The 15440-nt window shown below is 35.3% G+C and overlaps 2 protein-coding genes across 2 annotated transcripts; both read left to right on the plus strand.

Annotated features, from left to right (window-relative positions):
* The first annotated feature begins 7835 nt into the window (after positions 1-7835).
* On the plus strand, positions 7836-15080 carry LOC139116216 (kelch-like protein 20). Its single transcript, XM_070678783.1, has 3 exons — positions 7836-8055; positions 10228-11135; positions 11869-15080. Exons 2-3 carry the CDS (start codon positions 10266-10268, stop codon positions 12112-12114), a joined length of 1116 nt encoding a protein of 371 aa, XP_070534884.1. The 5' UTR covers positions 7836-8055; positions 10228-10265; the 3' UTR covers positions 12115-15080.
* LOC139116419 (kelch-like protein 3) lies at positions 12120-12785 on the plus strand. Its single transcript, XM_070679058.1, has one exon. It carries the CDS (start codon positions 12120-12122, stop codon positions 12783-12785), a length of 666 nt encoding a protein of 221 aa, XP_070535159.1.
* Positions 15081-15440: the final 360 nt, after the last annotated feature.

Genomic DNA, 15440 nt, shown 5'->3' on the forward strand with positions numbered 1-15440 from the left:
AAAGGTCAAGCAGACCATTAATCTACATAGGCAAGTCAGTTATGGAGTCAAAGAGTATAAACTCAATACTTCAAATGAACATATAACTGGTACAGCTGAAAGCACAGTGCTGTTTGTGATCTGTTCAGCTAAATCAGTTATTCCAGTGAATTGAACCTTTGAAGATTATCAATTCAAATGTGTTGTCACAAGTGTTTTCACACTTCTAGCAATGCTTTGAAATTTTCATCTTGACTAGAGATCACGTTCTTTTAGACAAAGCTCATGAAAATTGAATACAAAACAACAGTTTTAGACCATCATCATTCCATGTTTATCAACACAACTCTTCATACCAATATTTGACACGACTCATTATCTCCAACAGTACAAACACACAGTCTTCTTATGTTTAATTCTATAAACACATAACATTCATCCGCACACTATGGATTTAGAATTCAACGATATGATTTGCTGTCTCATCCAGATGCGGCTTCACAAAGGGGAAAACTGTTGGTAGACATGCATGCCGTGAAATTTTGAATGTACATAAATGCACTGATCAGGCGATCTATAGATATAACAAACACTGATCAGATACAAGGGGCAAAAGTTTCAGCTTTTGATTAATCTTTGCATCATTTTGTTTTTTGTTTCTGTAAAACAAATGCATTTACTTACTCTTCTACCTAAAGTATACAAAAATGCAAACTATTTTGCTTGCAAGCAATTGTATTGCGCACAATTTCTGCATTTTTATCATTGACAACCACATTACAGCCCATACCATAGTTCATTTGTCAAGAATAACATTAGATTGGAAATTAAAAACTGACAGAATGTGACAAGCTGAACATTGTGCATTTGTAAAATGATTTATGAAGAGTGAAACAAGAATTTATTTTGTAGACAGAACAATGATATTCAGAAATACAACACATTTAAATAATGACTTAATTGCTATGCCAATTGATATCATACTGTATGCTGTGTTTTACCATAGACCCTAAAAAATAGTTTCACTGACATCACACCGAGTAGAAAACCTAACTTGTATATACTTTCAGTCTAGTTTCACTAACATCATGCAGACCTCATACTGATCAACTTGATTGCATCCTGTCTGCCCTGTTTGACTTGCACAGGAATATACCACACAGTACAAAAGCAATGATGAAAAGTCCACAATGACTAGAAAATTAACTTACAAACTGCACAAAAATTCAGGTCCAATGTGTGACCAAATTTGTATGTTTATGGTAGAGCTAGACTGCACGATCTGTCAATGTTGTACGGGAAAACTAGATGAAAATTACTTGTAGGTCTTACAAGAAAATGAGATTGTTTAAAGATTTTATTGGCACATGTGCTGACCAAACTTGCACTACACTGATAGATTTGGTACAAAAACCGGTAAAAGTGGCCTTCATTGAGTCGATCTTGATGAAGAAGATTTGTAATCAATCCGTCAGCTGATAAAGTTCCATTTGTTTAGACCTCAAAGTGTCGGCTAAGAGTCAGTCCAGGGGCTAGAGTTAAAGGGAAATCTGACCAAATGTCAAGGATTCTTTGATTAGAATAGTTTTCAAAATGATGTGAATTGATCCTGGGTATCACAGAGAATGAATTTTGATCTCATGTCACCTGGACTTATCAACCATGTATCCAATTCATCTTGTAATATCCAATTAGTTGTCTCAGCTTTTGGACCCCCCTGAGTCAGAACCTTATATATGTTTCCTTAATTTCCAATCATTTGTCTCAGAGGCTTGTTAATTGTAAAACACAACTTGGCCCAAGTTTCTTTGCAACCAAGATCAGAAATTGGCTTTCCATTTTTGTGCATTGATATTTCTGTTACAATGTAATGCTATTAAACTCCATGGTGGTAAATTATTGTCAACATTCTTCTCTGTGTCAAAAAGACATCAATTTTTACTAATAATGAATGTAAAACACAGAGTTGTATTGACATATCTCCTGACAATATTGCATGGATGCAATTGCAAAGCAGGAGCATTATGCTGACTTTGAGACTTTCATTTTCACCATCACTATCAGATTTCAATTTATGTTCAACCAAAAAATGGACTGTTGAAATGATGGTCACAGCTGAAAATATCCATTTCTTAATCTGTTCAGGGTCATGAGAACCATATTTTATGCTGAGGCAGTTTAGTTAATCCCCTGGTTCATAATTGTATCCATACAATCTTTGTCATGAGATATGTCAATAATGCTTGCTCAAAGTTTAGTTAATCCTTTTGCCTGTGTGTCTTCAATACAATTCTGACAGGTTGTTTTTTTGCAAGAATATGCATGTTGACAATTGTATCCATGTAATCTTTTTCAGGAGATATGCTAAAAATTTAGTTGGTGTATCAACATGCATATTCTTGCAAAAAACCAACCTGAGAATTGTATTCACTAAAGACACATGGATAAGAGGATCAACCCACAATGTATTATGCAAATGAGTTTTCAAAGTGATGCAAACGTCACACTCACAAAAATTACAGATTTAATCTAAGCTTGGCTCGCTGTTTTCATAACTTCTTGTGTGAATTTTTATTCAGCTTCCATTTAAAGGCCGAGGACTCAATCTCTGGGATCAAGTTTGTTCTCGTCTGTATAAAGAGGATTTAATAGAGGTATCAGAGCTTTTTGTTTTCCATTGAAATTGTGATCTGCTAGTTAGTAAATTTCCTGACAAGACAATCTGACACAGGTCTTTTAAACATATTACCAGAAGAAACTTATGCAGGGGCAGCCAACAAAGCTGTTCATAAAAACAATAGCCCAGAATCAGTCTGCTATTTCAGTCCTGCAGGGCCAAAACAGTGCATGGATAGATACAAGGCAATGCAATGCAACAAGCTGGTCGTATTATCAATATTTTAAATCGCAAGTGGGTGGATAATTTTTAACTCCTATTTTGTCACATGTCTGTATGAATATGGGAGCTTATCTAACAGCTAGAAAATCCAGTGTCTTTGTAGGCTAATTATAATCAATGAAATCACGGAATGGTGAAATGACCAAATAGCAAAATAAGGGACTGAACAGAAATTACCAGAAGGGAGGGCTGGTGTTTTTCATGGTGACTTACTGCACATAAAATATTGACCCTTAAAAAGTGTCTGCAAGAAAATTTCTATGCGCAGCAAACAATGACCCAACCCCTGTGTATCATAGTCAGCATCAATAATATTTTATTTGACATATAATTAATGAGATTCAGAATGTTACACCATTTAGGTCCCTCATCCCACTAAATATGAAGGCTGTAGCCCTTGAAGTTACTGATTTTTAGGCATATTTATGAAATGTAGGTCAAAGGTCATCATGGTCACATGGCATTTTGCCAGAAAACTTTGCTCACATAATCATCTCTGTCCACCAAAAATCAGATCTCTAGCTCTATTGGGTAGCCTTTAATTATATATGTGTATAATAAATGAGGTACAGGATGATGTGAGGGTCAAAGGTCACCTGAGCAACGCCAAAATTTAGTTGTGTATTTGGACTGTATGTAGGAAAAGAAATAGCCATAGCTTTGCTGCAGAGGTATATAGGGCAGGTCAAGGTCATAGAAAATTCTGAAAAATAATACTATAAAAATCTTCTTGTCTGAATTGACATGGACAAGGCTTTTAACTTTGATATTTGCAATGCAGCAACTTAGCCATATGGTTTACAAACTTAATGTACAAAATTTTGATTGATCAATTTTTAAACAAATTAGGTCAATTTTAAGATTAAATCCGAGATTCCCACAAGAGAAAGGGTCTAAATATTATTGATGTGGACTGTGACACGTAGGGGAAGGGTCACTGTTTGTAGGACATGAAAATAGGGGAGGTCATTGACACTTTTTAAGGTGACACTATATTACGCGCAAAGTCATTTTGAAAAATGCCGGCCCTCTCTACCTTTAATTTCTCCCCCTTCCCTGACTAATATACGTATACAGACGCTGTAATAACTGGACAATGGGGAGCGAGTGGCGTGAGTAAAACATTGGATCACCCATCTGTTTTGCTGTTTTTCATGCTATATATTACAATTTCTTTGTTTCTCTCAGTTTCTTTGTTTCTTAATTTTGCATCGCCATTTCGCGATTTCGTTGATTTTCATTAACCTCTATATACGTATATGTATGTTAATATGTACAGGTATATATATATATATATATATATATATATATATATATATATATATATATATATATATATATATATATATATATATATATATAAAATGTGTGTGTATGTGTATATGTTTGATCATATGTTTTTTTAACATTACATGGTGGCAAGTACTCAGAGGAAGAAATAATAGACTAATAATATACAAAGCAGAGTGTGTTCACTGACTAGACAAGTTGTCTCAGCTTTTTCAGAAGTAATCTCCCATCACTGAGATCACTTCTTGTACTACAGCAAATTTCTTGAGTACACAGGATGCTATGGTCAATATTTCAACAATCTGGCACCATGATATTGATACACATGATTTTCTGGATGCACATACAGAATTATTGATAAATAATTTCTCCACGGGGGAGCTAGCAAATTTGTAAAATTTCCACCAGCCATGCATAATATTTTTAAGGAAAGTAAGGGAACCAGTTCCATCTACTTTGGGCAAAAAAATGATATTTATTTTTTTATGAATGACCAGGACAAAGACAATTTGCATGTTATTAAAACAGATAGGATGTTTTACCATGTCATCAGTTGCTGATGGCTTTGATTTGAATATAGTTGAATTTTTAGAACTTCTTCAATTTTGAAGCTAAGGGACTTTAAATACATGTGTTAAGTTTATCTTTCACCAAGGTAACTACTATAACTACTATGGTTCTCTTTTTTTATACACTTTATTGCAGAACAACATACTTCGGAAAGTGCAGTATAGCACCTATAAAACACTCTCTCAATGTCTTTACCTGCAGCTGCTTGGGTGGGCGGTGGATTCAGGGGGGGGGGGGGGTCACCCTGTTTTTGACTTTGGTGATAGGGGGGGGGGGGTCACCATGTTTTTGAAATGCCCAATAGGGGGGTCAGTGTGTGTTTGAATTTTGACACAGGCTCATCATTGCCTAAAATGCTAGTGTCAGCCACAAATTTCATCATTCAGTTGTATTTTTCGGCGCACCCTTCAGGCGCGTAACTTTAATAATCAGTCATATTTTTCAGCACCCCCAACTTTAACATATCAAGCATACATACATCAGAGATATCTGTATGTTCAATATTTTTCAGCGTGCTCTTCAAGCTCATTACTTTAATATATCAGACATTTTTCAGCATGCCCTTCAGGTGCATGACTTTAATATACAAGGCATATATAGCAGAGATATCAGGATGTTTCATATTTTTTGGCGCGCCCTTCAGGTGCCATACTTTAATAAATCAGAGATATCTTCATGTTTGCTAAGAGAAAGTGTACCATTATGAAATCTGCATTTCATATGAAAAGGATGACAAATTCCTGATACTTTTCTGTTCTCTCTATGAGAATTCAGTGTGAGAAAGCAACATGCACAAATACAATATATATTTGATACAATGACTTATTTTAGAGATAGAAAAATGTTGTGAACAAAATAACAGTTAAAGAAGGCAGTTTTTGTCATTATTAGCTGTGCTTTTATGGTTTCAATGTTACCAGAAAAGGTCCTCTCAGACACTGTACACATCAGATTTGGCTAAAAAAGCTCTCTATGGCTCCTCAGGAGATTTAATAGGATGGTTGGCAAGTCTTAACACCCATCAAAATTTTTAATTCACTGCTTTTTCCTCTTTGATATTAATGATTGACATCCATTTCTGTACAACAGTTCAGGACATCTGGTTAAGCATAGAAAGTGTGAAATACATTCACAGCTCATTCAAAATACAGCTCATTCAAAATGTACTGTATTCAAATTTTAAGATTGACACTTTGAAATTCCTATCTCACAACTGACATGTCAACAATTTCATTAAAACATAGAATGACTATTTAAAATATAAATGTATGTAAAATGTAAATATAATATATATAAACATACATATATACATATATATATTATATATATATATATATTTATATAATTTATGTCCACCTTTTCTTTTACCTATGTCGCGCGCCGAGGGGGGGGGGTCACCCTGTTTTCGAAATTTGGAATAGGGGGTCACCCTGTTTTCAAAATTTGGAATAGGGGGGTCAGCCACTTTTTGACGTCGGCAAAAATAATCCACCGCGCCCCCCCCCCCCAGGCCGAAGAAACTGACCAGTCCCTTAGTTGAGGATGAATTTCACTTTGTAATAGAATGTCTAAAATACAGAGCTTATCGAGATAGTCTATTTCATCCACTAGTTTGTATATGGAAGCTTACAATTAGTACTAAGAAAACTATAGTATAAGGTGATCATTTTTAATAAAACTAACAGGGTTCTCAAAAATATTACCTTACTTTATAATGGTATACCACTTGAGTTGGTGAATGAATACTGTTACCTTGGCTTTGTAATAACTCCCAATGGTAAATTTAAGGGCAATTTTCGCAACCTCAAGTTAAAAGCAACAAAAGCCTTATTTAGCCTATACAAGGGAATGTCTCACAATAATGGTTTCCCTGTCAAAGCTGCATTAGACCTTTTTGATCGTTTGATCGTACCCATTATGACTTATGGATGTGAAATTTGGGGAAACGAAATCAATGATAAGAAGAATTTTATGAATGATGTAAGTATTTCCTTTTACAGGTATTTACTTGGTGTTTCTAAACAAGCTCCACGAGCTGGTATTGTTGGTGAATTGGGTAGATACCCCATTCAGTTCACTGTTATACTACATATGATAAAATATTGGCATAGATTGGTTTTATCAGATGATATTCTACTACGTGCTGCATATACAACTGCTAAGCACCACTCCCAGTGGTTTGAGTATATTCAGTATATTCTGGATAATTATAGTGGAAGATCTATCTGGTCAAATATCTGTAACATTAATTTCACTGTTAAAACAGTTCACAGAGAACTGAAAGAAAGATATTGTGTCTCATGGATTAATGATTTACATAATGATGTAAGGACTCAGAGTGTGGACAAAAATAAACTAAGAACATACAGAAAATTTAAAACTTTATTTACTTTTGAGGAATACTTGATGGATATTACAAATATTAACTGCAGGAAAGTGATTACCAAGTTTCGTATTTCTGATCATAATTTACAAATTGAGATTGGCAGAAGGTCAGTCCCAAGAATCCCAGTAAATGAGAGATTTTGTACTTTTTGTAAGTCTTCTGTAGAAGATGAGTTTCATTATATTATTAAGTGTGACAAATATGTTCATAATAGAAATACTCTTTTCACTAGTATGAAATCACATTTTGAGAACTTTGAATATTTAAGTGACAGAGAGAAATTCCTGTACATCATGAATTTTGAGGACAAGAAGCCTCTTTTAAGGTATATTTCTTACACTACAGATTCATCCCCAGCAGCAGTCTTACCTGAACATGTGTGTAATGTTTGATTTTGATTTGCTCTACCGCACTTCCCGAAGTGTGTTGTTATGCAATAAAGTATTATATTATATATTATATATATAATCCTGGCTTTCTTGATTTGAATGATAGAGAAAAGTTCATGTATATCTTTACTCACGAAAACAAACTACCTCTTGCCAATTTATTTCTTGTACGTTAGTTCCTCCCCCAGCAGCAGCTTCATCCAGTGTTTGCTGAGTTTTGTAATTTTTGCCTTACCGCACTCGACGCACACCTTGAGTGTGTTGTTGAGCAATAAACTAGTAAAACGCCCTCTATCAGAATGTGACCGAACGTATAAACACGTCAGATGACCTTTGCCCCTCCAGACGCATTGCAGATGCCAAGGTTCCGCGTCGACCGAAGCAAACGACTGACTGACAGCCAGACCTTCGTAAAGAATAACCCTATTCTGTCATGAAATCATAAAAGCGTAATCCATTTGAAGCTACGTCCACTATTTAACGACGTACAGTTTCAGCTCTATTGATTTTTCCCTGCGTCCGATCTACCAACCGGCATACAGGTAAGTTTTGTCGACATGTCTTGTGGAGTACCCAGTCCCCTCTTCTTGTCCCAGTGTTTACACCACATCACATACCGGGTATTAACTACTACAGATTTTTATAAAATGTCAACTTTACCAGTGGGGTAGAATGAAACTATATATTTTTTTGCTTGTCAGGGCACGCAATATTGCTCGACATGCCTGTCTTTCTTCCTTTACGACCGAGAATAGTCAACAAGATTAAACTGCCCATAACCCATAATCCTGTGATATAAATTTCCGAACATACGGCTAACCACGGTCCGTGGTAGACGGACTGTGGGCTAACATAGAGGTAATACACGTCTATAACCTCCATGGGACAACACAAGTAGGCGCATGTTAGTTTCTTGACTGTAACCATGGAGGTAATAGGACGGAACGTTTCACCTATTATTTAAACGATTCACATATCTCACAATTGTAATTATAAATCATGGGCTCCATTTGTCTAACTACGTCGTCTTTCATGCCCCTGGAGTGCTGACTAGGAATGAAAGGGTCGTGCTATCACCATGGCCGTACAGTACCTCTATGATGTAGCCTACCATGTTTCAGTAAAACAAAAACAGTAACTCTTGTAACAGGCTCAAACTAAGGTCATATATAAAGAGAAATAACCCCCAAAAATGACATCATTGAATTACTGTTGTAAAGAGTCAAGAATAAGAAACATGTTTATTTTACCAAACATTAAATAGTGCTGAACATTGGGTAACAATAGCACCAGCAGTACTTTTGTTAATTGTTTTATTATTTTTCACTATTTTCTTCTCTTCTTCGCCCTGTTTGTTAGGCAAGACCTCCTTTAGGCCACTCATACCTGGAAATCACTGTAATCATGGACTTTCCTTGGAAGACGCACATCAAATACAACTTTGGAGGGGTTTAGAATTAGGATAAGTGTTGTATATCCTACCTAAGAAAAAAAGGCCATGGGCGGCCCTACAGAACTCTTTCCGTTTGTTGAAATGCATACAAGTATTAGCCTTGCCACCACAATGCACTGAGTACATTATGCCATGATAGCATGTGTTGAGTAATGAATTTTTAGTACTCACTAAAATTCATTCATCAAAAATACCTTTGGATGTTACAAACACACAATGCATTGTCAAGTTGAAGTCACAGTCCGTCATCATGTCATGTCATAGTACATTGTCAAGTTGAAGTCACAGTCCCTCATTATGCCATGTCATAGTGCATTGTCAAGTTGAAGTCACAGTCCCTCATTATGCCATGTCATAGTGCATTGTCAAGTTGAAGTCACAGTCCCTCATTATGCCATGTCATAGTGCATTGTCAAGTTGAAGTCACAGTCCCTCATTATGCCATGGCATAGTGCATTGCTCACAACTAGAGTTGGTTGTGATACACTCTGGTGCTGATACAATAACTACCCATAGTGGTGGTTTTACTAGTTATTGTAGAGTACCCATAGTGGTGGTTTTACTAGTTATTGTAGAGTACCCATAGTGGTGGTTTTACTAGTTATTGTAGAGTACCCATAGTGGTGGTTTTACTAGTTATTGTAGAGTACCCATAGTGGTGGTTTTACTAGTTATTGTAGAGTACCCATAGTGGTGGTTTTACTAGTTATTGTAGAGTACCCATAGTGGTGGTTTTACTAGTTATTGTAGAGTACCCATAGTGGTGGTTTTACTAGTTATTGTAGAGTACCCATAGTGGTGGTTTTACTAGTTATTGTAGAGTACCCATAGTGGTGGTTTTACTAGTTATTGTAGAGTAGTTCAACAAAGTAGCAGCTGTAAAGTTGAAGAAGTGGAGCTTTCATCTCTGTTTCAATCACTCAAAGTTAACAAAACCTCACAAACAATTCTTGTACATTTTTAGGGGGTATTGTACAAACATAACTAAAAGTACATGAAACTACTTCAAAGTTACAGTTAATGTAGTGTTAAAAGGTCAACCATTATCAATCAAAACTCTCCCCTAAGTGTGACTAGCACATTAGCCACAATTTGCAGCATTTGCACAGATTGTAACATGTAGCTCTTATTTATACCCTATCCCTTAGCCACAGAGATATGCATATGTCTCTGAAAGAGTCTAACTAACTTTTGGTGAATATTTATACTTAATATGATAATGAGTTTAATGCATAAACTGGTCTTTTTACTTGATTTACAGTTCTCTATCAAAACTGGAAACCATTGGTACTGTTGAAGATGTCTGAATCTGACTTGGAGTTAAAACCATATCAACTTCATTTTGCTGAAGAACTCATCTGTGGACTTCATTCTCTTCAAGAAGAGAAAACATTATGTGATGTAGTATTGAAAATTGGTGAGAGTGAATTTGATGCACATCGAGTTGTCCTTTCTGCCTTAAGCGATTATTTTAGGGCCATGTTTTCCGGAATGTTACGTGAAAGCAAAGAAGATGTAATTGAGTTGAAGGACATGAGCATCACTCCTCAATCATTTAAACTGTTACTAGATTATTGCTACTCTGCAGAACTTGAACTTACAATTGAGAATGTCTTTGAAATTCTTGGAGCATCTCACCATCTCAGCATTACATCAGCCATGGAGTGTTGTTGTGAGTTCATCAAGGAACAGTTTGATGAACAAAACTTCCACTTCCATGATTTTATCAAGATAGCTGAGATGGCTGATACGTACAGCTTGCTGGATTTGAAAGAAGTAGCAGACCACTACATTGCAGAAAACTTTGTTGATGTCTCACAGTCAGAAGATTTTTTAGAGTATGTGACAGCATCGCGACTCAGTGAATTTCTTGACAGGGGGGATTTAGCCGTTCCAAGTGAATTATTGGTTTTAAAAGCTGTAGTTAAATGGTTGATGCACAAGAAAGAAACTCGACTAGTACATGCTGATGTCTTGCTTCACAAAGTACGTCTAGGATTCGTTGGACCTCAGGATATTGTCAGTCAGTTCAAAGCTGAAATCAAATCAGTAAAAGAGTGTAGTGACTTGTTTCATGACCTGATGCAGCACCATGCCATTGGTAAACCAATATCTGGCGAGTTTCCTTTGAAAAAACCTCAACTGTTTGCACCAAGAGGCTGTACTAAGGTAAGAATTTCAATGTTAAAAGCATTCATATTCATAATTTCTTTTGCAAATGTGTATTTATCCAAATGGTTTTGTGTTGAAATGGAATAAATAACACCACAGTTATATACAGTGTGTTCTATGTACATTTTGTGTCGTATACCATTATTATTGACTTACACAAGATTCCAACATGAGAACATGTTCTATGTACATTTTGTGTCGTATACCATTATTATTGACACAAGATTCCAACATGAAAACATGTTCTATGTACATTTTGTGTCGTATACCATTATTATTGACTTACACAAGATTCCAACATGAGAACATGTTCTATGTACATTTTGTGTCGTATACCATTATTATTGACTTACACAAGATTCCAACATGAGAACATGTTCTATGTACATTTTGTGTCGTATACCATTATTATTGACTTACACAAGATTCCAACATGAGAACTTGTCCCTCATACTTGTGATTTTCAACAGCATTTTAGTCAATATTGTATTTTTCAGTCCTGCTTTTGAGAGTCAGCATGCTACTTGCAGATATATAAATATATACCCTGTACCGGTATTATGTGCATGCACAAAGCCTCAAACCTCAAACAAAAAAATGACGTGTGCTTATATTCCTTGGTATGAATGCATGTATACATGAAGTAAAAAAACATGTTGTAGGTTAGTGATGCTATGATAAATGTCAGAATCTGGAATGTTTCATGTTGTTTATTTGTTTCTCATTTCAGTCTTTGATGGCCATTGGTGGACGGACATCAATGAGTTGTGTACGCTATTATGATGTGAACACTCACAATTGGATAGCATTGAAAAACTTTGCACAACCACCATACAGTACCTTTACCAATCACGGAATGGCAGTTGTACATCACAATTTATACATAGCTGGAGGGGAGTACTACAGCTCCAATCGTTGGCAAACCAGGAATTATGTGTACAAGTATGATGCTTCTACCATAAATGGCAAAGTCTGACACCCATGAAGAATGAACGTAGTCGTTTTGGATTGGTTAATCTCCATGGTTACCTCTATGCTGTCGGTGGTTTGGATAAAGATAACAAGAGTTTAAAGAGTGTAGAGAGATATAACATTGCCACCAACAAATGGCAAATCATTGCACCATTGCCAGCATGTAGATATGACATGGCAATTGCTGTCTATGATGATAAGATAATCATAGTTGGTGGGCAACACAGTGTGAAGGCAGATGCAGTAGATGTGTTAGATGTACAGGTATTTGATCCAGCAATCAATGAATGGGTTGCCAAGGCCAAACCATCCTGTGTACGCTCACAGGGTAGTAGTCTAGTAGTTGATAATAAGTTGTACATAGCAGGGGGTCATCAACCTTCAGCTGAAGATTCAAGCAAGACAGAAGTGTGTAACTTTGTGGAAGAATTCAATGATGAACACAATTCGTGGACAATGGTCTCTCAGGCATTGATTCCAAAGAATGATATTGGAGCTTTCCGTGTCAATAGCCATGTGTACTTCAGTTTGTGCGGTCACAGTTATGATAGTAACATCACTATCCCACACAATGAAGTATATGATGTAGATTTGGATGACTGGGTCAAATTGAAACAAAACACAAATGGTGCTGCCATCACTGAGTTTACTTTTAATTCTAAAAAGTTGAAGTAAGAGAGGACCAGAAAAGAGTGCAGTGGACCATTTTCTGTTCTGTGTTTCTGTTTACAGAGACAAACAGCATATCTTCTGCAGTGTTAAAGATTGCACAAAAGTCTGGAAATTGATTAAACTACATAGATACCACATGTTTAGTCAAATCTTGATTTCTTTTACATGGTTGGCAACCACCTTGCACATTGAATCAAAATCTTATAAAACATTGCAGTGAATGGAAAATGCTCAATTCTCTCTGAAACAGATGCTGAGGAAATTTCAAAGATTAAACTCCTCAGGAAGAAAATGTGTTGGACATTCCCCCTTGTCTCCAGGAATTTGACAGAGTTTTACAAGTTTCAAAATTCCTAAATTCTGACATCCAGGACATTTCACTGTATTTATGGTATGAATGTAAGACAGAAATTTGTGAACGCTGGCATTAATCGGTAAAATGCTTTGTTGAATTTAAGCTGAACACTCTTGATAATGACAGTAGTTTGAATATGACAGTAGTTTGATTGTCCTCACTGTAAGTATTAACTGTGAGGTTTCAAAAATTCAACATTACAGAAATGCATTGTAAGTTTACATGTTATGATCATATGACTGACAAATGGTTTGATTGATGACTGAATTTTCTATTTTTATCTATGTGTGCTCACACACTTCTGAGGGTGTTGATTGTTGAAGACCTGCACAGTTGCAAATGATGTTTTGACCGCAATCTAACCATTATCAGAAGCTTGGAATGACACACCAATAGTGCAGTATTCTATACCTACATAATGATTTTACTGTTTAAATAACAAATAAAATTATGAAAGGGTGACTTGAAAATTTTGAATATTAGAGAGATTAAATTTGATATCAGGGCATAGTATATTTGATTATACATTCATAGAGATTGCTGATCATTAATTGTAACTGACTACATTGCATTTTGAAGTAGACAGCTGTGGATAGAAATGTGCATAAGATCCTGACTTCTAATATTTACAATTAAATATACATTGAGAATAATGTGTTGTATCTTGTTAGAACTTACTGTATACTGTAAAATCATCAATTTTAACAAAGGATTTAATTTCACTATTTTGATGTATGAGACATTTCACTGGCATTTAAGTTCACAGTTTTTGCCAGTAAAACAAGAGATTGTATTGTTATTTATCATTTTTACTTGAATTTAATTTAGCAGATTTTATGTTTCAGTTAAAAAAGCGAGATTAAATCCCAGTAAATAGTTAATGCTTTTACAGTATGTACATGTAAGCTATTACTTTCAAGCTTTTTGTTTGGATCGGTTAAATTTTGTTAATCTCAGGATAGTGTTTCTTGTCACAAAGTATGTGATCATAGTAAATTTTTAAAGGGCAACGTTCATCTGTCAGGTCAAACTAGGGCAATGGTTATCCGTCAGGTCAATCTAAGGCAATGTTTATCCGTCAGGTCAAACTAAGGCAACGTTTATCCGTCAGGTCAAACTTGGTGAAATACAGATGTAGCAGTCTTTCACCAACAGTGAAAATACAGGTAACAAGATATAAAGAAGTGCCATAAAACACAAACATTGGGTAAACTTTGACCTTCAACACTGACTTATATGTACTTCATTTCATATTTCACAAACAAATATGAAATTTTGCAACAGACTGTTAGGAATATCTACTACTAATGATTATAATGTATTAAACAGTATATTTTTGATGTGAAATTATTGTTTCAATTATATTCACTAAACGGTAAAAATATGTTCTTTAAAACCAGCAAATGGGATAAATAAAATCAGGGTTAATTCTGTATTGAAAGGAAAGTTTAATCAGTAATTTAAACTTTAAAAAGGATATGTATTTTTTTTCCAAAAGGTAGCAGTTTGAATTTTATTGAACATTATTAATCAAGCCATGTTTTATGATCTAATGTTATATTTTAAGATATCATTCATTTATTTTGTACAAGGTTTTCTGTTATGTTTTGTATTAAGTAACAGCATGTTCCATCTTTGAAGAAGTGCAACTTTTAGTTGATTGTCTGCTTATTTCTTATGTAGTTTCTCTTTCTTGAATTTTTTTTAAATTAGTGTTAACTCTGTCCTGTAGTTTTGAGTTGAAATCACACCGGTACGTTTTCAGTGCAAGTAAAAACTAGTGGTTCAGTGATTGCAAATACTGATTTCTAGATTGAAACACAATTTTTGTCAGTCAAGTATAGAGTGTTAACGGATGTTTTGAATGCTGCCTGTGTTCATGTTAAGTAAACTTGAAGCATTTCAATGCAGAAACCAGTGAATAAACTTTCAGTACAAGCTTACATACATTTTGCAAAGTTCATATTTTACCATCGGGTCATATTGGTAAAACCATTGAGGTATAACATGCCCCATATGTTGCATTTAAACAAAGACTTGAAAAGTGTAAGGCCCCCAGTGCACATAGATAGCATAACCATGATTTTTACTGACTTTTACTGCTACAACAGTGTTTTTGCTAAGGTTCTGGAATTTCGGTCAACGATTTTGGAATCCCAGTATTAATTATTTCTGCTGTCCCTAAATCTGATTGCATTGATATACCAAGGGGAACCCCGGTAACATATACCGGGATACTGGCATTAAGAAAAACGCTGTACCATGCCAAGTAGGTAAAAATCTGTATAGATGTTGGGTCAATA

The sequence above is a fragment of the Ptychodera flava genome, chromosome 17 (genome assembly GCF_041260155.1).
Source record: "Ptychodera flava strain L36383 chromosome 17, AS_Pfla_20210202, whole genome shotgun sequence".
Lineage (NCBI taxonomy): Eukaryota > Metazoa > Hemichordata > Enteropneusta > Ptychoderidae > Ptychodera > Ptychodera flava.

Bases quoted from the DNA above. Each gene is read 5' to 3' on its own strand.
- LOC139116216 (XM_070678783.1), top strand. From the start codon at position 10,266: ATGTCTGAATCTGACTTGGAGTTAAAACCATATCAACTTCATTTTGCT. The intron at 11,136-11,868 runs GTAAGAATTTCA...TTCTCATTTCAG, and splicing joins CACCAAGAGGCTGTACTAAG to TCTTTGATGGCCATTGGTGG.
- LOC139116419 (XM_070679058.1), top strand. From the start codon at position 12,120: ATGAAGAATGAACGTAGTCGTTTTGGATTGGTTAATCTCCATGGTTAC.